A 24,568-nucleotide genomic window follows, 5' to 3' on the forward strand; every position below is an offset into this window, starting at 1 on the left:
TGAGACGTATTAATTCGTAGTTCAACCAATGTGGAATTTCTTCCAATTTCGAAAATTTTAAGTTGTATCCAAGTCCAGACTTCACTTTCACATCAGACATAACATGAGGGGAAAACAATAGGGGATACAAGGCGTTTTATTATTACGTACTACTATAAACAATTTTTTTGAGTGGTAAAAAAAAAAATCTCTAATCTGATAATGAATTCCAAAGTGGGAATGAGGGTTTTATTGAATGCAAGTCTTCTCTTTTGGCTAGAAATAAATGCTGGTCTAGATATGAAAGTTTCTTCTTTATTTTTTTACTAGGCTATTGAACCCGTGCTTTGCATGGATTTTGTAAAGAAAATTTATTATGAAATATTAGATATTTAAGACAATTAATAATATTGATTGATATATTTTTATTCTATATAAACTTTAATATGATAGATTTCATAACCAAGCTAGATAACATTAATTCAAGAGCACATAAGCAAATAAATAATGTAAAATCTTTGGTAGACATGATCTCAATTATCAATTCAATTTATAAAAAAATAATTTTAAAATCCAAAAATACAAAAATATCTAGCTTTAGTTAATGAAAGAAAGATTAATAATCATAGCGTTTATAAAATTTTAACATTAAGTATTTGCAATTGTCTTTTTCTCACTTATATTTCATTTATTAAGTTTTGTACTTTGAATAACTTTAGATAAAATGGCAAATCACTTCGATGATAGATTTGCTTGATTTAACTTTTATAATGCTATTAATGACTATTAAAATTAATTAAGTAAAGTTTAATCATTCTTAATTGCTTTAAAATTATGTACATTTATTTATTTAATAATAAAATAACAGTTACTTATAAAATAATAATTAATTATTATAATTATTCTTTATTAATATTTCTTTTGAATATATTTTTTAATTACAAGAATAAGTAATATTATTCAATTTCTATATAACATACCAATCCATTAATGCATTTACTATTATATGCCTATTTAATAGAAAAATTTACTATTCTACCCCATTTAATAGGGCATGTTACAACTTTATATATATATATATATAGATTATATATGTCTAATATATGTTTTGTTTATTATATATTTTGCTCTTCTATAGGTTTCTTTACAACAGTAATGGGCAATAGCAACACCAAAAGGTTGCTGCCCTAGAAAGTACTTCTAGTCTTGACGAAACGCTGGTAGACTCTTACACGGCCGCCTGCCAAGTAGATCCCAATGTTTGATTATTTGATTTCGACCTCCAATCCCGAAAACTCAAGGGCATTACGGCCCTCTCATGTAGCTACAACTATGGCCTAGAGGTGCGAGCCGTCTCGCTCAAGTCTCTTCATATAGTCACAGAGTGTGTGCTAGATATGCATGAGGCGGTGGCACGGATGGACACCAAGGAGGCTATATGGAGAAATAAGGAGATGTCTGAGATTGTGGATGGCTACTTTGAGAACAGCTTAAGGACCCTCGATTTCTGCACAGAGCTCGTGAGGAGCTTGAAGCATGCAAAAGACAGACAATTAAACACTCTCCTAGCACTCCAAAGGCCTGAAGAAGATCACCTAGGCATTTACAATCATGGACAAGAAGCTGAGAAAAACAGGTACATATGTTTCTGCAGTCGATGTTTAATGAATAAAACATGATGCAAACCCCAATCTCATACAGATGAAAACATAAAAATCTTACACTAATTTTTGTTGGCTGTTAAAAAGAAACATATACTTGAGGACCTTGGAGGAGCTGCAGAAGTCGAAGGAAGATGGGAGCCCATTCACGGAAGAGCTCTTCCAAATCTTACTTGCAGTTTACGAAAGCCACACTAAGATGCTCGAGTTCGAGTGGCTGACAAACAGGAAATTAAAGCTCCAAAAGAAGTTGAGGAGTGTTCGATCTTGGAGGAAGGTCACAAGTATGATCTTTGTGACAACTTCGGCGGCAGTGGTAATATGCTCTGTGGCGGTGGCGGCCTCAGGGGCAGCCTCGCAAATGGCCGCAGGGGCAGCCTTGCAAGTGGTGGCAGGCCTATCAGCTGCCACTGCTAACCACCCTATTAACTCAGTAGGCAACTGGTCGTTGGATTGTGGAGAAAGTACGAAGATGCACTTGAAGGACAAAAGGAGGTTCTTAGCTCTATGCAGGTGATCTCACAATATTTCTTCTGGAAACTATGTATGACAAACATTCGCGTTTTCTGCATAATAATGACCAATTTAGTTCCAAAATAAATAGTGCCATCGTTCAAAACACTTGACTGATTAATCCAATTCATCATGCAACAGGTGGGCAATGTGTTGCCCTAAAGGATTTGAAGACCGTCGGACTGTTCATGGGAAAGCTTGATAAGGAGCTTAAGTCGCTTGTAGAGATTGCCGATTCCATAGTGGATTTGTTAGTATCTATTAATAAAGATATGAAGTCACTTATAGAGATCAAGAAGCAAGTTCGGGAGTTTATGGAGTGTGTTGACGAACTAGGGGTCCAGGCCGACTGGTGCAGCCACAAGATTCGACGAGCAAGGGTGGTGGTTCTCCAAATGTATCCAAGAAAAAATATATATAAAAAAAAAACATGTATTTAGAATCCAGGTCTTTACATATGCACTAATTTAACTTTATATATTGTTATGTATTTGCATCGTATACAAAGATCAATCATTACAAGGAATGGGGACTACAACAAAGGTTTTCTTAATGATTTCAACAACTGCTTGCAACTAATGTTTATATACCGGTGGAATTCTAAGATTAATAATTCTTAGTAGCCATTTCAACAATAATTGGTGTAAAATTGTCCGCAGCTGTGGAAAAGTTTACCCTTTTCCTGAGTGGACCATAGCATTATTGAGGTCGGCGTACGTCTACCAAACTGCCTCAATTGCATTGTTGCTCTATACAATAAAAAGTTAGTTAAGCTATAGTCGTTGGATAATTTTATTCTGATGATTTACCATCACTTTTTGTTAATCAAGTTGATTCGTGTGTTTTGTCCGGAAGAAGTTTTCCAGTTTTTGGTCATTAGCTTCCCTTCAAATTTATTCACTCACCTTCCATTTGCATCCGGATATCACAATCAACGATGCGGCATCAAAGTAATTAGCATAAAATATTTATGGTATACAGCTCATCATGGTTGTTTATTCAAGCAATAGTCAGGATAAATATAATCACGGATAATTCTATATAAATTATGTCTTTTCTAAACTAATTAAAAGTGCCAACTATAATACCATACAACAATAATCTTGGCTGGCATGGCATATATTTCATGTTTTAGCTGATAAAGATACATTATTTATCTAACCAGTTATCAGGAGATTGATGCATAGTTTTTTGTAACTCGCCTTTCAGATAACTACTAATTAATCAGAAAGCACTGTCGAATAGTTGCAAAAGACATTCGGGGGACATGTCTCGGTGCTTTTTTGTTATGCACCTTCATAGTAAAATTGTCCAGAAATACTATTGGTTCTTAGTCAATTCAATCTTCACATTCTATCAGTAAAGCATTGATATTTTATTAAGACATGTTATCTTGGTCAAAGGGACAAGAGATGGGAACTGGAAATAGGGATAGAGGATTTGCGTCATGTTCCGAGAAATTCGATAGTCACTTTGGAAATTTGAAACCATATGATGGTTTCATTTTATTAGAAATTAATCTACCATCAGTATTACCTTAAAACGCTCCAAGAAATTTGTGTTTTTATTCCGTAGAAATTCTACAGTGTCTGTCATTGGGGTTTTCTAAGAACTGATCCTTTTTGGAAAAAATCTAATTCATTATTGCCCTCCAAACGTCTTAACTCACCTTCTATTTGCTTCTGGATCCAGATTTATAATCAATGCTACATGAAAAGATTTTTCTTGAAATATTAATGACATACCTTATTTAGTACACAAATTTTGACAGGATAAAACTAATGAATTTATTTAACAATGAAATTATTGTGTTCAGTGTTATATATATATATATTACCATATGAATCTAGGAATTATCAAAATCTCTTTTTTTTGTGTTAAAAGTAATTAACAAAGTCTTTGAAATTAACAAGAGAAATGTTTAGATATCCTTTCTTGCCATATTGACATGATGGGATTGCCAGATAGAATGTATATCAACAAATCCAATTTGACAGACCTTCTCAAAGAAGTGTTTAAACAAGAGGAATTCTTAGAGATATTTTGTTGCCAGGTAGATACGATAGGAATGTATATCAACATATCCTATTTGGCGGGGCAATTTACTGACGAAGAATATATTTAAGCAAAGATATCTCTGCCTTATCAAGAGAGAGAATGGCATAGTGGTGCATCTCTCGCCTGATGACCAAAAGATCTCAGGTTCAATACCCAGTAGGACTACTCGTGCCCTTTATTAAATATTTATGATTTCTATTTCAATATATTAGGCTCATGGGCCTTCCTTGTAACCGAAAAAAGAAAAAGATATCTCTGCCTTTATGACAATGACTTTCATCTCGCCTCAGTAAATAGAACATTTTCCGTGACAATTTTCATATCAAACTATGTTGTTGTGCTTAAATCACATTTCCTCCTTAATTCTCTCTTACGATCATGAAATTTCTCTACGTTTGTCCTCGTTCCTAGCCATAATACCAAACCTTTGGATTAGATTTTCATCTGACAGACTTTTGTGCCTTTTATTAATTCCAAATTTATATATCGTGAAATCCAACCAAAATCCATATGTATCCCCAATCGATATGGAAATTCTACAAAGGCGACTGTTACTATATCAGTTCAGTGACATACCAGATTTTATGCGCAAAATTGGGACAAGCTAATCCTTCAATCCATCCCCATATTATTTTATCTTTCTACCGTTGTTTTTTACTCTTTTTTTTTTTGCTGAAATTGTTCTTTTTATCACTCGCAAGACAAGACATGACGGGTATTTACAATCTTTTAAGGGAGAGCAGAGGAAAAGGAGAGGATAGATAGAGGGAGGTGGAAGGGAATGAAAGAAGATTACAAACCCTTATTAGCTGATGCATTATATTATCGTGAAAGTTCTCTTTATTGCATTCTGATGATATCCCACATGAATTACGTTATGCTGAACTGCTAGTATTTGGTGGGAAATAGAAATACGACTAGAGGCATTTTAGAATTAACTGTCCGTATAATTATAAATCTTTGAATGGTTAAAGGAAAATTTGCCTAGTTATTTATTGATTTATTTGCTCTTCGTGTAGGTTTTCTTGAAAGAGGGATTGGAAACACCAAGAAAAACTCTGCTCTTACCCCAACAATCCATATATCTATATATATATATATATATATATATATATATATGAAAACAAAGTCTCGTAGTTGTTTTATGCCCATCCAATTAACAACACTACCTAGATGGAGGAACACCACATTTCCGTATATCCTAACAAGTTAGAAAAGGGTATCAACCGCCATTTATTTCTCTCACTCACTCAAAAGCACTCGTTCTTTCTCCTACCTTCGTACCCTTTGATCAGCAGAACTCATTCAACTTCCATCCATAAGCATTGTTGCCAGCCCTAAATTAAACATAAATTTCAAGGCTATGCAAGGATATTGCTGGAAAAAAAAAGGTTAATATATTCATTCATTTTTGACAAATAGTTAAACCTCCATACCGTTTATAAATGAGAGTACATGGGCGTCAAAAGCTAGTACCTCCTTGATGCCATATAAGGGAAATAGTAGTGGGCAATAACAAACGAAATAGTATCAGAAGCATTCGAATGAAGCATAAATTTACTATGAATGCTTGAAGATTGAGGCAATGCGCTGAATTATCCCAAAAAGTTAAAAAAAAAAAAGTTTTACGCCATGCACGTCCAACTATATTTTTCTTGGTCCCGTTCAATGATGATTTTCATGGATGCATCAATAGTTTGGGACTCTAAATTACAAGAAGAACCAATCTTCTCAAGGTTATAAAATAATTTGCTGGGTATTGAGGGAGATTTTTTTTTTTTTACTTTTCTTTTGGGCTGGATGAATGATATGATAATACATGCATAATTTAGTCCTAATTCTATCAATATCCGGAAACTAATAATGGATAGAGCAAAATCACTTGAAAATATGAAGATTTGAATAAGGAATTTCCTTGGATGGTGCGTGACGGTTCGCATTCTCAACGTAAATAGAACTTTGAGGTGCCTTAAACTCCATAATTGAATGAAGAAGTGCAATATTGTGATTCAATTAGAGCAAATAACGTAAGCCTACAGATGAAACATAAAAAATACAGAGAAGATGCATGCAAACCTGAGTTAAAAAAATATAAACATTGTCGATAGCCCAAGTTTATATTGAAGCAAATATATTACTCTTAGGGAATGATGTAGACATTCTGTTCGGGCATTCGGGGTGCATGGTAGTAAGGGAGGAAGATAGCAGATTGTTTTATACTTTAAGAAAAACACACACGAAAAAAAAAACACAAGAACATCGTCAGAAAGGCAAACGAGTTGGAAGTTGGTCACAAGTAACAAATCGGGAAGAATTGTAGTTTATCCCACTCAAAATGGAGCCGTCTCTTTGCAATAGTATCAAGTGGGTGGATCATTATCAATTTCAGCAGCAGTTGAGAGCTAATAGCAGTTGAGAACAGAAAGTAGATCGGCAAAAGCTTACCATAATAGTCAAGTTGTGGCTGGGTTACAAGGTTTTCAGAACAATGGAATGATCAAACAGAATCCCGAGCAGCTTTTCGCAAGGCAGTATTGCAGGGGGGGCTGTTCGCTTGGGATCAATTTAGACGGCAAAACCTGTCTTTGGGAGGAGCTCTTTACCTTAATTAGAAGGTCTGTAAGAGTAGAATTTGGCATGAGGGAGGAGAAATGGCACGAGGCAGAAGACAGACGAAGCCCGGAGGAAGCACGGGTTTCTGTTTTGAGAGCAATGTGGGAAATCGTTCGGAGATGGCGACAGTTATGCAACATGTAGGCATGTTAGCGTATATGGAAAATTCTAGCATGAGGAAGGTATCATCAGCAGCAGTTAGAAACGAAATGATTCCCAAACCGGAAAGGCATAAATGGTAGCCGTTAACATTTTCTATTATAGGCACAGATTATTGTGAATTATTGAATTATTAATAATACGATTATTACCTTTTATTATAGTAAGTATAGATTATAAGTATGTATATCTATGTACAATATGAAAACGGAATTGAGGTATACCCTAATTGAAGGCCTCTAAACGCTTGGATTACTCAATGATTTTTTCTCGATTTGTTTAATGTTCGAAATTTTTATAATATTTTATTAGTAAATTGTTATCTAAATAATATTTAACAAATATCAATTTTTACGAATTGTATAAAATTAATTGATTAATAAAAAATTTTAAATTTTAAATTATAAATAAATATTATAATGCCTTGGGTTCACATTTGCGCTTTGTGTCGTAAGAGAGATTATAGAATATGGTATAATATCTTAACTCATTATTTTCCAAGGTTTGTGTTCCGTATAGTGGGAAAGGGATGTACCATGATAAGCTTAGAAGGGTATCATGGAGAGGTATGTATTTCTTGTGCCTAGTTAAATGACGCCATTAGAACCAGTAGTCACGTCTACGAACAATATTGGGGAAAAAATGATAAAATTTTAGAACCAATCGTCAGGTCTACATATTATATGAATGTTACAATGGGAGTAAAATATCTCTAGAAATATTCAAAAGAGTAAAATTAGATTTAAAAAATATGGGAAAGCAATTATTGAGTTTCGTACTTTCATAATAATAATAATAATAATGAATTCGGAAAAGTCCTAAAAATAATAGTTATTAAGAGACACAACTTGAAGAGGTATTTCAGTTATATAATAATCGGTGCAACAAAAGGGTAAAATTTATCCATATACGTGAAAAGCACAAAATAGATATTTAAAATTTATTCATGTACTTTAAAGGCAAAATTGAAATTTATAAATCAAAAAATACTTTTTTGAACTTCACACTTTCATATATGTTATTAATAATTAATAATTATTATAGAATTATATGTTAGGTATCTCTCCAATTTAGAGGAAGTTGGACTCAAATTGTGTTGGACTTTTATCGGGTTTTAATAGGCTCAATGACCTACTTTTGTAGGGTTTATTTTTCAGCAAACCAGCTAAGAAAGTTGCGGTAGATCTGAACAGAGAAGATCAAATTAGGAAAGCAGATCAGCGGCAGAACAGTAGAAGCGGCCGTTATGTAGCAAAACAGAGCAGAATTCGGATCAACAGGGGCAGCGCGCACTGGAAATCAAACCTCAATTGGGACGTCAAACGACCTCTGATTGAGACAAAATTTTGGTAGCGGCTTCACGACACGTGTAGCTAAGTTCTGAATGGTCAGAATTCATATTCGAGGTCTGTAGGTGCTGTTTCAGCTAACTTTGTAAATCAGCTGGTGTGGGTGACGACTTTGGTGTTTGTGTGATCTAAGAGAGTGTCTCTTGAGTTGGTGATCTAAGGGTTTATCCTTGATGAAAAACATTGTGTAACCTTCATTGATGGCGGATCATTGATTTGGAGTTGGCCCCCGTGATTTTTTCCCACATCGGGTTTTTCCACGTAAAATTCTTGGTGTTCTTTTCTTTACTGCTTATTAGTTGATTTGATTGGTTTCTATCTCAATTACACTAGTAGGGGAGGAAACTTAATCGCTGCTTTGTTATTTAGTTGAGCACACCCTTCCCCAACATTATAGATATATGATATAGATATATATACTCGTTGGAAGGCCTAGTGCATTGCACGTGGTCGGCATCTCCATGAGCCATTAATATTAAATACTTTTTATTAATAAGAATAACTATGATATATATATATAATAATAATAATTTTGGTAAAATTATTTTACATCTTTCCAGCTCATAATTTTGAGTACGATGCCATTAAAGAGTACCTAATTGGAGGAGCCAAAATTAAACTAAACAATAAGAAAATCCCTTAGCAATCTCAATGAATAAAGACAATATCAAGGGTGAAAAATGCTGTTCACTTAAAAAATAAATAAGCGTGTCCCTCGTATAAAATAAAACTAGTCAAGTTACCCGCGCGTTGCACGGGCCTTTATGTACATATTTTTTTGGTGAATTGTTTTGTTATATGTCTTCATAACATATGTCAATTTTGTGTTGGATTTCGGAGACCAATTTATTTGCACCAACAATGTAATGTGGTCGGTCGTGAGGCCATCGACCAAGTTGTATGTCTTTGACGGTGTCAGGCCACCGCCTCATAGCATGCCTCCTGGACATAGAATATCACCTGCTCATGCCTCCTAGATATCGAACATCACCTACTTATTGACAAAATAATAGAAGAAGTTAATGCAAATTTGAGTCTATTGTCGTGTTTCCGAAACACTACAAGAATTTCGCTAAATAGGGACTGCTAGTAGGGACGGAAAATTTTTCATCTAAAATTAGAGACAAAATAGGGACGGTACAAAAATGGAAATAGTTGCATTTTATAGATGAAAGTTTTGAACGGAAGACTCTGTCCAAATGTTGGGACAAAAACTTCCATCCAAAAGAGCCGTCTAAATGCATAGAGACGGAATTGAGACGGAAATATCATCTATTTAAATTGAGATGGAAAATTTAAGACGATGTAATCTGTCTAAATATTTGCGCGGACTAGAGACGTATATTTCGTCCAAACATAGAGAAGGAATTGAGATGTAAATTTATGTACCTACTATATATACGAAAATGAGACGGATATGTCTGTCAATACTCTAGGGACGAAATTGAGAAAGAAATTTCCATCCATATTATATAGATGGAAATTTCCGTCCCTATTCTATCTATAATAAGTAAACATATATGCACGATATCTCCGTAAATTTCACAGATTACTTCGAAAAATACACAGTTTTTACTAATTACAGGTAGTGATTCTTTTTATATTGTGAATATGTAGATAATGAATATTCCTCCGCATCGATCGTGGATGTACAATCGTCCGTGAAACATTATCGTACAAAAAAAAATTGACAAAGAAAAATTAGATATCGAAAAATTAGATATCAATCTTAAAATATAACTCCAATTTATATTATAAATATATTTAATTGTACAAAGAAGATAGATGTTTGAATATAACATAGTGGTAAAAGTGTGCGTGTGCCATCACGGATGTCCAAGATGGAGTCTCGCCCAACACAAAGTGGAGGTATGAGCACACAGTGCTCCCATGTGGTGGGGGCTTGCTCAGCTAGGCTGACCTTGGCCTCTTAGTAGTTGTCCCTATTATTCGTATTTTTGAAAATAGAAAACAATAAAAAAATTCGAATTTTGGGGGATTTTTATTTAGATTTTAGAGATACAAAATTTCGTCCATATTTCGTCTCAATTTTAATAGGGACGGTATTAGACAGGAAAAACGGTCTATATTAACGTCTCTGACATATGGACGGATTACAACGGAAATGTCCGTCCCTAGGAGACGGATAATTTCGTCTCTATGTCAGTGTTGAGACGATTTTGAAAATACAAAATTTTGTCACTTACAAACGGAAAAGTTCGCCCCTAATCCGTCAGTATGTCCATAGAGACGGAATAGGGATGGATATTGTTCATCTCGGTGGACAGAACTGTTTGTCTCTAGTCCCTCCTTTAGAGACAGAATTGAAACAGACTTTACCGTCCCTACGCATTGAGATGGAATTTTTCCGTCTCAACCCATAGCAATGCCAAAATTAGAAACGGTGCGAAGATTGTCTCTATTCCATGTTTGTGGGTGGTATGGAGAGGGAATAGATACGGATTGGACCGTCCCTATTCGGCAAAATTCTTGTAGTGAAATAAAGTGATGTCCGTTAGTAGATCCAGCAGCACTAGGAAATAAAAGTCAATAAACAAAAAGCAAGCAGTAATTTAATTATTTGAAACAGTAATAATTACATAAGAAATAGTTCTACGGAAGCCTTTTGTTTTGATCATAATCAAATAAAAAGTTTCCATTCAAAAGGGGAAAAAAGAAAAAGTGAGTGACAGCCTTACATAGAACACGATCTGTATTATGGGCTCGTACCTTTAGATCCTTGAGTTCTAAGGAGACAACAACCTAAGCCTAGCAACCTTCTGCGTTTCTGGATACAAAGCAAGGGAGAATAGTATTTTTGAATAAAATTAAGTCAAGCGGCAAAGACAGAACATGGATGACACTTTTAAGGGAGTGTCACTAATTATGGGAGAGCTTACCTAGATGTTCTATTATCATCTGCAATTCAAGCAAGCGGCCGTTTCGATCACCACGTCCTGCAATTAGTGTGCTCACCTGTGCAATCTTGCTATCGTGTTGGCCACTTTACCTAACGGATCATTATGCTCCATTCTGACATGATCCATTCTGACATGATTCAGCAACTGAAATACAGTTACGGAGGCTGCCATCGAGTAATCAAAGCTATGGCAATCAGAGGAAGGATGTGGCGAGATCTTACCGTTACAGTGGGATGCCGAACTTGGATAAAGAAGCTACGGCAACCAGAACACATGCTGCTCTCCAGGGGAAGAAGATGGACAGAAAACATACCGGTACATTGCAATTACGAAGTTTGGAAAGGGTGAGGAGAAATCCTGTGATGGAAATGGGAAATCTTCTCCGGCAACAAAAGGGGGAAATGGAGAGGTGAAAAAAAGATGGAAGATGGAGGGAAGAGGAAGATGAAGAAGAGAAGTTGACGTATTGGGCGGGGAGGAGATTTAATGGAGGCATATGAATTTTTTGATAAAAAAAAAAATTAAATTACTTGTCTTTGCTTATCATTACCGAGAACAAAGTAGATGGCGGGAAGACCTAAAGACGTTACACCACCAGCTGAGGGAGCGTCAAAGGAAAGCTCTAATTGATGGGACAGAGCTCTCTCATCGGAGTCTACTTTACATATATATATATATATAAATATAATAGATTATAGATAGATATTTATACTATTATAAAGTCCGAAAGGTACTCTTCATTTCACTTTCACACTTACCTAAAATGCCCTCAGTATAAATAATTTAATTAATGATAACCACAAATTTAAGGTTAAAATTATAAATTTACTTTAATAACTACCAAGTTGATCCTAATCTCTCTCCCACTAACCCACTCTGTTCTCTCAACTCTCCTAAATCCTAAACGTTCGCCACCCCATTTGTGTTTTTCTTAACTAAAATTTTTAACTACTTTTTGTTTTAAGTTATATTTGTAATTAATTTTTAATATTATCGCCTGAAATTTCTCATACTTGATGAGTCGATTTCAAAATTTTGTTTCTAACTTTATATTTTTTTTAATTTATGATTTCTTTGCTTAGATTTAACCACCTTGCGTAGCACGTGTCCACGTCTAGTATTATAAAAGGGAGAACGAGCAATAGTTTGGGTAACTTTCTTGATCCCAAAAATGCCCATAGTAAATAGAATCAAGGAAATTAATAACCACTAGATATTGAAGAAGTTATGAGTACATTAGTAATTTTAAAATTTTGTTAACCACCCATTTTCCGGTAGAGGTTAACTACCCATTTTCTCTTCTCCCTTAATTTTCTCCCACTTCCTCTCTCTCTCTCTTTCTCCCCTCGCACTCTTTCCCTCTCACTAACATCATATGCATTCTTTTAATCTTTTTAATTCACTTGATCAATTGAAAATTTCAATCAATAATATTATAATCCCTTACTACTAAAGATGATTACTACATTTTAAAAATAAAAATCACATAGAAGGTTTACATGATACCACACATAGCACAAGTATCACTCTTGTACGTGTATATAAATATAAAAGCAGTGCAAGGCTAACAAGTATGCAACATCCAGGTTGAAATATCATGAAATTAAGATATTGCAAGTACAAAGGTGGTTGCATCATACAAGGTCATTAAGCAAATTCCAAGTATATAAAGTCTTGTGAATAAAGAAAATCCACGATCGAGAGATTTTTATCTCTTAGTGGGCTGATATGGCTCAAACATAGACTAATCGAGACCATTGAGTTTCGAATGCCAAGTGGTGCACATTGAAAAGAATAAGTATGGCAATAGAATAACGATTATTAAAGAGAGAGCAAATATATTATTAAATAATATGGACAAGAAACAAAAGAAAAAATGGGGCAAATTATTAGACAAAACTAGTAACTACTTGAAAGTTGAAGATATCATATTATATCCATAAGATGCTTACCAATATTATGCACGATCTGTTATAATTTTTTCTAATTCTTTAAATATTCTTAATAAATGTAATTATATATATATATATATATATATATTACTTTTTAAGATAAATCCCGCATGCACCCCTATAGTTTCGCAAAATGCCAGGGATACCCCTCCTTTAGAAATGAGATACTTACACTCCTGCTTTTATTGACGTGGCAGCTGACTTAGCAAAATGCATTGTGCATGCCCTACCACCTTTTATATATGTATGTAATAGACTCGTAAATATTCACACTCGTTGCACTTGTGTGTAATTCATAAAAGATTAACCAAAGATGAGTGATCAATTTAAGAAAACTTCATATATATATATATATATTTGTAAACGACCAGTTGAGAGACAACGATATATACAGATATATATATATATATATAAAGAAAAAGACATGTATGTATTCATTATAATATCTGAAATTTCACTTAAGTACGATAAATTCATATACACAATATTATTCAGCAGGATAGACGTTTTCCCGTTGTAGATTTTTCAATCTAACTATTTTCTTCTTCCACAATTGCAACACTGGCATATATATGTATTAAAAAATAGATAAGGGAAGGGAACAAAAAGACAAAAAAAGTCATTGGCGAGAACGGAACCTGATATCTCTTGTTTTCGAATGATGGATATCGCGTTTCGTTGTAGAATACGCGATTTCTCTCAACCAAATTAATTTTGTGTGGGAAGTTTTATCATTCCATAATGTCAAAATATGAGCACCTAAATTGTGGGAGTTTTGAATTAGTAAATACTATCCAACGTCACCACAAAATGATAATATAAATTTTCCATAAATGTCATCAAAAGATAAGAAATTTAAGAAGCGAACGTTTATGTTCAAAAGAAAAAAGCTAGAACCAATTATAATATATAAAAGCTGAAGAGCAATACGAGCATGCATCACGGCTCTCTCTTTCTTTTTCTTTTTTTTTTCTTTTTTTAACTTTCAGCTCCTAGTTGATCGAGAGCAAACATTCATGAATAAATATATTTTTTGAAAAATAGAAGAATTTCTTGATCAATTAAATGACATGTGTAATCTGGTAACATGTGGACCTGCATCTAGTTGAGAACCGCAAAACTGAGAAACATAAAACCCTCACAATTGCCTAAACTAGATGACCAGGCCGTGCTTATGCATGTGCTAGAGTTGTTGAATTAAGGAAATGATTGTTGATAAATAGTAAAAATGACAGAGATATTAAGTCGAAAAATTGATATTTTAATTGAGTTTGTATGTTGGAACTTGGAACTCTTTTTTTCCAATCTTTATATTGTTGTTGTCGAGTTTGTCATCCATGAACAACTAAATCTGTATAAGTATATATATATATATATACATATATATGTAAATTGTTAAGGCCATCGAATCAGCAATATAAGCTCTACTCAACTCCAATCATTTCTCTCTTCTGGACCTTCATTTCTTCTTACTCTTAAAAAGTGTTCTTTCTTTTTTATTTTTATGATTCCTATCGTCGTTGGAAGGTTCTCGATTAACAATCAAAATTTGGTTATACTTTGAAAAGTTCGGAGATAAAAACTGAAAGTAAAATGTTCCTCAACTAAAGTTACTCCTCTGGAAGTTAAAAGGTCGCAGTGTAAAATCACAATTACATATACACATCTTATGGCTTCCATGAATGCAAGTCTTTTTACTCGTAGTGACACGAAAGGTCACGCAATCAGAGGTTGGCGTCATCCTAGGTGGCATGTTCTTACTCTTCGTCTTAGCTTTTATATATTGTATAAATATTAATTTTGTTAAAAAGGTACAGGGTATGTATATATCATTACTGATGAAAAACCTATTTAAGAAGTAGAGGACTAAAATACAAACTGAGAACAATAGAAAATGAATGTGATAATACCAAAATTGTCTAATTTAGGATTTGGTGAACTTACATGGTGTAACTGTATGGTTTGTATTTGTTTTCAGAATGCAGTAAATCGGGAAAGAGAGAATTGGGATCAGGTACTTGATTGCATATTGATTGATGATTAGAATGATAAACTGTTAACTTTGGCTCAAGCACGAGCTTTTGAAGAAAAACAACGCTGGGAAGTTAAAGTGGAGTATGGAAGAAAACCCTGCATAGAAATCATTGCCTGAAAATATAGAAGGAAGACAAAGTAATTGAAGCAAAGAAGAAATGGGAGATGTGAATAGCAATAAGAAGGAGAGAGAAACAATGATTGTTGAATGGAGACCACACTCAAGTTGTGTTTGGTTTTAGAATTGAATAAAGTTAAGTTTTGATTTTAATTGGTTTGTAATGATTGTATTGTTGAATTATGAGAAAAAGTATGAAAAAGTAATAAATAGTTGAGAGAAAATAATAATTGTTTTGTTGAATTGTGGAAAAAGTAATGAATAGTTGAGAGAAATTAATGATTGTGTTATTGAATTGTGTAAAAAATAATAAATAGTTGAGAGAATTTAGTATTAAAAATTGAATTGAATGGTTAAAATTTTTTTTAAAAAAAGGAAAAAGTAATAATTATGTTGTTGAATTGAAGATAAGTACAGTTCAGTGTAATAGAGTTAAAATTTCTTTTTTAAAACCAAACAAAGCTTATTTGGAGTGTTCGACCGAGTGAATGATTTCAGTGAAAGATAAAATATATAGTTTGTATAGTGAAAAGATGTCAAAAGGTGACATGTCCTCAAATATTATAAGAAAGTATGTTTGGATTTAGAAAATTTTTTAACTCAACTCTACTTATCTTCAATTCAACAATACAATTATTACTTTTTTTCTTTTTTAAAAATATTTTTAATCATTTAATTCAATTTTTAATACTAAATTCTCTCAATTATTCATTATATTTTCCACGATTCAACAATACAATCACTACTTAATCATTACTTTATCTCAGCTATTCATTACTTTTTCACATTTTTTCTCATAATTCAATAACACAATCATTACAAATCAATTAAAACCAAAACTCAACTCAACTCAACTCTAATACCAAACACATTAAATAGGGTGTAGTGCAGTGGGACATACCTTGACCTGGCATCTAAGAAATTTCAAGTTCGATATTCGTGGTGAGACTATGCGTACCATTTTATTAGCTATATGAAATTTTATATCATTGTGCTAGATCATAAGCCTCTCGTTTGACTTAAAAAAAGACAAAAAGAAAGATACCAAGTAATTGGTTTTTCTATTGAAATGGATCAAAAGGTAGGTAAATCTTTTAGGAAAGAAGTGCCAATGGGTGACATGATTATGAAGGCCTTGATGATTGAAGGTTAGAAGGGTAGCCTTTCAAATACTAGAGCTCATACGGATAAAAAAAAAGTTTTAATGAAGGTGTAATATTGTTAATTAAAGAAGGGCAAGCATGGAAAAAAGTTTAAGAAACCTTTTGGAGTGAGTTTTACTTTTCTGTATAGTATATATATGGATATATTTAATGAAGCCTGAGAATTTCAATTTTGCTTCGGAGACTCTGGAAAAGTGTAAGTTGAACACTAAATTTGGTAATTAACATTGTAATGTCTGGTATCAATATAGAGGCGTTTGGAAGGATTGTGTATTTACTTTCTTCCCAGGGAACAGATTCTGTATTTAATTTTACAATTTAATGTTAGATATGGTGAGTAAATGTTTACCCTTTTATATGTATCTATATAGAGGAGAGAGAAGCATGTTTATGGATAGTCAATAGCGACTCACTGTAAAACAAATTTTGCGCCACCTTATCAGTCCGCACAAATGAAAGTTCCCCTCACAAATACCTCCTGGCACTCCAAACTCATCCTTAACATGCCCCCTTCTCCGCCCCTCCAACTGCGGGCCGCCATGACCGGCGCCACCTCCTCACTCTCCCTCTATAGTCGCAACAAGGTTGTCGTCATTATGGGCACCACCGGCTCCGGCAAGACCCAACTCGCCATTGACCTTGCCACCCTCTTCCCCTCGGAGATCATCAACTCCGACAAGATGCAAGTCTACGCGGGCCTTGACATCACCACCAACAAAATCCCACTTGAGGACCGCCACGGCGTGCCCCACCACCTGTTAGGCTCCGTCGACCCGGATGACGGCGAGGTCACCCCTTCGGACTTCCGCTCACTCGGTCAATCCATCATCGGGGACATCATTTCCCGTCAGAAGCTCCCCTTCATTGTCGGCGGGTCCAACTCATTCATATACGCGCTGCTAACCGAGAGGTTAGACCCCACCACCGACTTCTTCGGCGCGTTCGACTCACTGAGTACCGAGCTCAAGTACAAATGTTGCTTCCTCTGGGTCAATGTGTCGTTCCCGGTCCTTGATGATTACCTGCGAAAGCGGGTTGACAACATGCTCGCGTCAGGGATGTTTGAGGAGCTTGTCCGGTTCTATGACCAGTGTCGATTCGCCCCGTCAACCAGGACCGGGTTGAGGAAGACCATCGGGTTTCCGGAGTTCGATCGCTGCTTCAAGAGTTACCCGCCACGGAGGGGGGACACGTGGGCGGGATTGGACCCACTACGAAGGGCAGCCTATGAGGAGGCGATTCGGGAAATGAAGGATAACACGTGTCAGTTGGCCAAGAGGCAGATTGCGAAGATCCAGCGATTGAGAGACAGTGGGTGGAACCTGAGGAGGCTAGACGCCACGGAAGCAGTCAGGGCGATGATGATGGCCCCGGGACCTAGGAAGGGACTGAAGTGGGCCGAGATTTGGCAGAGCCAAGTCCAGGGCCCTAGCGTCAAGATTGTGAAAAGGTTCTTGGAGGAGTAGAGAGAGAGAGAGAGAGAGAGGAACTGGTCCAAGAATATGTGATGGTATGGGAACTCGATTTTGGGAGGACCAATGGGTGTCGGGGTAGAGAGAGAGAGAGAGAGGAAGGGAGAGAGAGGAACTGGTCCAAGAAGATGTGATGGTATGGGAACTCGATTTTGGGAGGACCAATGGGTGTCGGGGTATATACACAATAAAATTCGAATATGAAAAGTTAGATCGGAATTTAAGTGACAATTTCGATTGATAAATTAAGGGATAACAACCTAATTAATTCTTGTAAATAGAAGAAAACTCCTATTATTCTTGTTGCTTTCTTCCAATGATTTTTTTTTCAATTACAATGGAGGCCTCGTGGGCCTAGTAGACAAAAATAAAAATCTTAATAGCTAGTAAATGGATAATGATAGTCTCACTGACTATCGAACCTGATACTGTTGGGGACTAGATTTTGGGCCCTAACCTAACCAGGTCCATAAAATTTCATAATCTTGTAAAAGGTCCATTGTGGTGAGGCGCAACAAGATCCCAGGTCCATCTCGCGAAGCCCATAATTTAAGTGACAATTTCGATTGATAAATTAAGGGATAACAATCTAATTAATTCTTGTAAATAGAAGAAAACTCCTATTATTTTCGTTGCTTTCTTCCAATGATTTTTTTTTTCAATTACAATGGAGGCCTCGTGGGCCTAGTAGACAAAAATAAAAATCTTAATAGCTAGTAAATGGATAATGATAGTCTCACTGACTATCGAACTTGGTACTGTTGGGGACTAGATTTTGGGCCCTAACCTAACCAGGTCCATAAAACTCAATAATCTTGTAAAAGGTCCATTGCGGTGAGGCGTAACAAGATCCCAGGTCCATCTCGCGAAGCCCATTGGTTGAATTGATCTAATTACTTCTCAATCAAGGAATCTCGACATATGTTTCCTATTATATCGAGATATGGACTTAGGTAAATATACCGAATATGTCTCCAAATGTGGTAAAGTAATATATCCCTAAACTCCTTATAAATACTTGTTCCGTATCTAGATTTAGGGCTAATTGACATCTCCCACTCTTTCCCTCGCACATAACTCATTATGACTTGAGTACAGAGAGGAAAATGGGGACACCACCCCTAATCTCCCCTTATACAAGTGTTTGTGGCTTGTGATTTGTGGATTCGTCATTAACAAAATTAGTCATGATCTTGACCTAATTTTTTGGGTCCCAACATTGCACCATATATGATGTGCGGCCTCGAATTTCATCTTGACAGGGCCCGCATACGTGCGCACGATCGCACTGCTTGGGAGCATCTACCTTTCAAGGGGACGCAAATGGATGTTCGTGAAAAAGAGTCATTACTACCTATTTATGACATGATGGTCGAGGGCTAGTGAGTTGCTCGGGTCTAGGGGTAAGGAATGCAGGAAATTTGCTAAGGCAAATAATCTTATGGAATAAGGAATTTTGAATTCGGGGGTTCTATTACGTACAAGTCTATATCTCAAACGCCTTGTTGGTACTCTAGTTTGTCTAAGACTTGTCGTTTTTAGTTTGTTTACTGCGTTGATTAAGTTTCGCTTGTCTTGTTCGGTTTGATAACGTAAATTTGTGGAAACGGTCAATTCGGACTAAGAGACCTGAAGAAGAGCGGTTCCTAGCATCAGAGGATTGGTCCATCGTCCTCGCATCTTGGTTAATCGAACCATGATGACCAGTTCACCATATGGACCGAACCTGCGAAGCTGATGATTCCGCTCATCTCAAGGACCCCTAAATCGACTCGATTAGTTCCAACTCTCGAACCTCCCGCTTGCCAGACCGGGATCATTAGAAGAACTAAATGTACAAATAAATGTCCTTACACTGTACGCTCAAATAAATATAAATTACATTAATGGATCCCGGTGTCGGTTCGCATTCGGTCAATATTCCACTCATACTCACTAGGAGTTTGAAAGACCATAATATAAATTAATACAGCGTGGGCTCATGAGAACTAGGGGTCGAGTCCGACCAAAACTGTCACAACTTGAAAATTTGTCAATGTTTCCCTTAAAATTATCAGTAATCCATTTAACAAATAATAACATGTTTAAATTTTCATAAAAATCTCAAAAATTCCAATTATTATATCAGCCAACTCCACTGTAAATAAATTCTAAGAAAATAACTCATTTATGAGATATACTACTAATATATAACTGTAGATAATCTATTAACAACTAACCAAAATTTTAAAGCCGTAAAGTGTTACAAGAATTCTGTAAAAGACTTATATACCTATAAAAGTAAGGTCTAACTATAAAGTCCTCCAAGCTGACCCCTATGTCAAAAGGATTCTTCAATACGACTAGGCCTATTCCCATCTTAACTAAAAAATACTATGCATGGTGTGAGTTGTATCTCAGTAAACACGATATTTCGAGGTAAAATGACGAATTAAATAAATATTTGTCTTGACCCAAACAATTTATATATATGTATAAATAGTAGCACATCAGAGTTCACCAATAATTCCTCCATATCACCAGTGTATACATATATATATATATATATAAAATATGCATAGATATATATTAGTTATATCCAATATACTAACCCAACAAAAGTTCCACTAGCAAATACACACAACTCTTCCAACCATTTCACTAATATGTAATACCACTTGAACATCAGATAAGATACCCAATCAAATTCATACCATAAGAATATGCTTTTCAATATTAAATAATTTCAGAGAGACAATACGTAACACAATCAAACAACGTAACCATAGGATTATATTTCCTCGGGATAGAGTTTTGACGATACTGTAATCTCGCATAATTCAATCCACTCCTCCATAACTCCCATATCACCTCTCATACGCGGGGGCCACCCATCATCAAACCTTCAACCTAACGTCCATTTTATATCCCGCCGGTTCAGCGGTCTAAGCATCCATTTTATATCTTGCCAGATCATCGACCCAATGACTATAACAACAACAAATATCATCAGCATAGCTCAATCAAATTGCAACCATATAGACCCTTCAATATCACATTACATGCTTTAACGATAACATTAAAATCAATCACTTAGCTTATTTGTACATATTTATTTACATATATGCGCTATTTCACAGGGGAATTGAGTACTCACCGACGATACCTAAAAATATATAGTTCACCGAATTGGCCTTAATAATGCATAGTTTCGATCTCCTCCGTCCCTATCAATTTCAAGCATGACTGAATGAGTTACATATCGTCGTTACCATTCACATGACAAGCCATACTCCAAATTGACCTTAAAAATAAAACTATAATCATTTAGACCCCAATAGACAGTAAGGCATATGCAATTGAACATTTTCAAGTATCGCTCATACAACTAAAATTTATATACGGCAGTAGCCACATTCTTCTTCACAAAATAGCGAGCCTCATTTCGTAACATGATACACCTAAATCCTATCAATTCACCAAAGCTAAAATAATAATAATAATCCAAGACTTAATAGCGCAACTAAAATAGCTATAAACTGACCTAAAGATAACTAACTGCCACTATAAATATTTCTCCCCTCTAATTAGCTTGCAATGTTTCCTTCAATCGTTGCTTTCTCAGATTCCTATATCTTAAAACAGCTAGATTGAGCTATCACCCAAAATTCCTTCAACCTAATAACCCAACTAATTATAACTCTTAACTTACCAATTGAAGAATTCAATAGAATTCAAACAACAGAAAGAAATTGAAATAGGAATTTCATGTACATAGAGATGTCCACAACTTAATTGGGTTCCATAATTCCTCACACCCGAGGCAACTAGCTAAATGTCAGGTTTTGCTCCCATCTTCCTCGAACCTTTTCTTCTTTCTTCCATACTTACCCGCTCTTCCTCCAATGGTCTCTCTCTTTCTCTCTCTCCCCTTTTTGCCATAATCTCCCAAAATTACACACACTCTCTCTCTGGTTGTTTCCACGCTACTTCAACTTTTTTTCCAAAACAGACCAAAACACAATAAAAGCAAAGGGAAGAGACGGTGGCAATAATAATGGGCTCGAGGTAAAATTATTGGGCCCTTATGGGCTTAATGAATCCAAGCCTACACTAACATATCAGCCCATTAGCATCTTCTAAAAAGAGATCGAACTATGTGATTCTGACCGTCAAGGTCAGTAGCCGGTGTCAATCAATCCATTGGACCTATCGGGGCTGTGTGAACCCTGAATGAGCCGAGAGATCGGTCGATTAACCTAGAAGTGGTCCAAGAAGAATTCTCACATTTCGACTCGAGCTGCCTCAAATTGAGCCTAGACTTGAGTAAAAACGTGCGAGTTCTACCTAGATGTCTATGCTACGTGAACCACGTGTCTTGATGATTTGTTAAAAATTGTGGTTATTTAAAAGGACATGATTATCGATTTGTGGTTCGTCGACTCGATTACAAATCAATGGCTGATTCGTGCAATTTATTTAAATATCGTGTGGACTAATTAATCGAGTGGTTCGCCCCAATTACTACACGTATGAGGTTGATCAAATTAATGGATTACCAAATGCCTTTGAGTTTATAGGTTTCGAATTGTCGATTCAGTCATTGGCGAAACGTCCAATTTGAATCCTAATCCCCGTCTGTTTTAATTATTAAATATGAATCTCGTGCAAATGTCTCCATCAAAGCAAGTTTGGTGTTTTGGGATTTTTTTAGAAGAATTTATTTAAACCTCGGGGATGATCTGGGAAAATCTAGGGAAAATATTATAATGACCCAAAACCCATAGCTATCGGCCCAGGTAACATTCGTGGGGACATCCCATGTGTAATGGAGCCGAATCCTTGCTCAGGAAACATTGGGGACCGATTCGTAATTTCTGAGAATTCAACGATTGATCCGTAATTTCTGGAAAATGAGTTAGCAAACCACGAAAATGAGCTTTCTCGATTGGAAAATGCGTTTTAAGACCATTGGTGTTGTTTTTAGTTGATTTTGAGGCTTGGAAGTACCCGAAAATTAGTTTGGTCTGATTTGTTGAATAGATAGAAAGTTCGGTAAACATTTTTTATCCAAAGTTGCAGTGCCCTAAAAAATATGAAATTTTGTGTGGGGTCTTAAAATAACATTAGGAACATGTTGTAAAAATTTCAGCTCATTTTGAAGTCGTCTGGTTCACGAAAGCTATCAAAATCAAATCGAAAATACCGAAAGGACGAGTAAATATTTTTTTTATCTAAAGATCCAGCGCAAAAAAAATCTAAATTTTTGCATAGGGTATTAAAATAACATAAAAAATGTGTGGTGAAAGTTTTAGCTCGTTTTGAGGTCGGATGATTTTCAAAATATAATATGGCCAAATCGGGGATATAAGGAAAAACGTGTGAAATGAGTCCAAAACACCCATTCAGTAGTCTAACTGTAAACATATACATATTAAACCGATATTTACATGAAAATAGATAAAAACTCAACATATGAAAGTTAAGTTGGATCGGGTCCACCTTATCCCCCATAGGTACTTGTAACTAAAACGTTCTAACTTCTATAAGTCGGGGGGGTGTTAAACCTTTCTCTGAGAGAGGTGGTTGAGTGCTTGGAGCAGGCAGGAGATACAAGAACTTCTTAGCACAAAACTGAACTGAAAAGTGGAGCCGAGAGGGCTTTCGGGTCGTCATCGGGTTGTCGGAGGTGGTGCAATTGCATGGGCTACTCCGAGGGGTTCCCGGCTTACAAAATAAGGTAAAAGAGCGAAGGAAAGAGAGGGAGGAAGGGCGTTGCCCCTTGTTGGAGTCGAGTGACCCGAGAGGTGAGAGAAGGACACTAGCGAGTGGCTCGGTTGGATGAGTTAGGGGAGGCCACTGCGGTGGCTGTGCTCGGTGGCTCGGGGTAGCCTAGTGGTCCCTGATGGGGGCGGGAGGTGGCTTGTGGGTTGCAGAGTCATGGGCTGACCCGCATGGGTGTGAACTCGGGAGAGTTGATGAGAGACCTGAAAGGAAGAGGAGGGCCCGAGAGGTGGTTGTGCTCGGTGGAATGGCTCTTGAACCGTGATCTCCTTGTCATTGGGAAGAGAGAGGGATGTGAGTGACCCGTCCAAGGATGTGGGCATCACTTGCCTTAGCCGTGAAGAGAAGAAAGTCGTTGGAAAACGGAAAAATCTTGGAGGAGACGCGGCTGGACAGTGCTAGTTCGTTGTCTGATAGGCTTCAAACAGAGAAAATAATGTCACTAATAGACTTTGGAGGTCGAATACATGTGGGATATGAAGTTTGTTTCGAGTTCAAGTCGGGTCGAGAAGTGGTCACTGGAAAATCAGGATGGTTTTTCGATAAAACAATGTGGTTTCGACCTAGGGAGAGGGTTGCTGCTACTGATCCAAACTGAAAGGGATTCAGAAAGAGCTTAAGAGCTTGAGAGAGTTAAGAGAAAGTTGAGGGCTTGAGAGAGAAAGTGATTGTAGAGAGTGGTGTTCTTGTTCTTGCTTTTTTTTCTTTTGTTTTGTCTTCAAGAAGCAAAGAAATCAAATGAATAGATGAGGAGGAAGAGGTGGTTGTCGAATTTGAGAGGGCAAAAGGAAGGGCAAGATCTACATTCCATGG

The 24,568-nt window shown here is 35.9% G+C and overlaps 2 protein-coding genes across 2 annotated transcripts; both read left to right on the forward strand.

Moving 5' to 3' along the window:
• Positions 1-1,397: 1,397 nt before the first annotated feature.
• On the forward strand, positions 1,398-11,666 carry LOC116204185 (UPF0496 protein At4g34320-like). The gene is made up of 4 exons (XM_031536255.1): positions 1,398-1,615; positions 1,728-2,104; positions 2,295-2,539; positions 11,409-11,666. Exons 1-4 carry the CDS (start codon positions 1,398-1,400, stop codon positions 11,664-11,666), a joined length of 1,098 nt encoding a protein of 365 aa, XP_031392115.1.
• A 5,262-nt stretch (positions 11,667-16,928) lies between these two features.
• On the forward strand, positions 16,929-18,275 carry LOC116203391 (adenylate isopentenyltransferase-like). The gene has a single exon (XM_031535087.1). The coding sequence runs from the start codon at positions 16,973-16,975 to the stop codon at positions 17,984-17,986; it is 1,014 nt and encodes a 337-aa protein (XP_031390947.1). The 5' UTR covers positions 16,929-16,972; the 3' UTR covers positions 17,987-18,275.
• The last annotated feature ends 6,293 nt before the right edge of the window (positions 18,276-24,568 follow it).

This window comes from Punica granatum, chromosome 4, assembly GCF_007655135.1.
Source record: "Punica granatum isolate Tunisia-2019 chromosome 4, ASM765513v2, whole genome shotgun sequence".
NCBI classification, from domain to species: Eukaryota; Viridiplantae; Streptophyta; class Magnoliopsida; order Myrtales; family Lythraceae; genus Punica; species Punica granatum.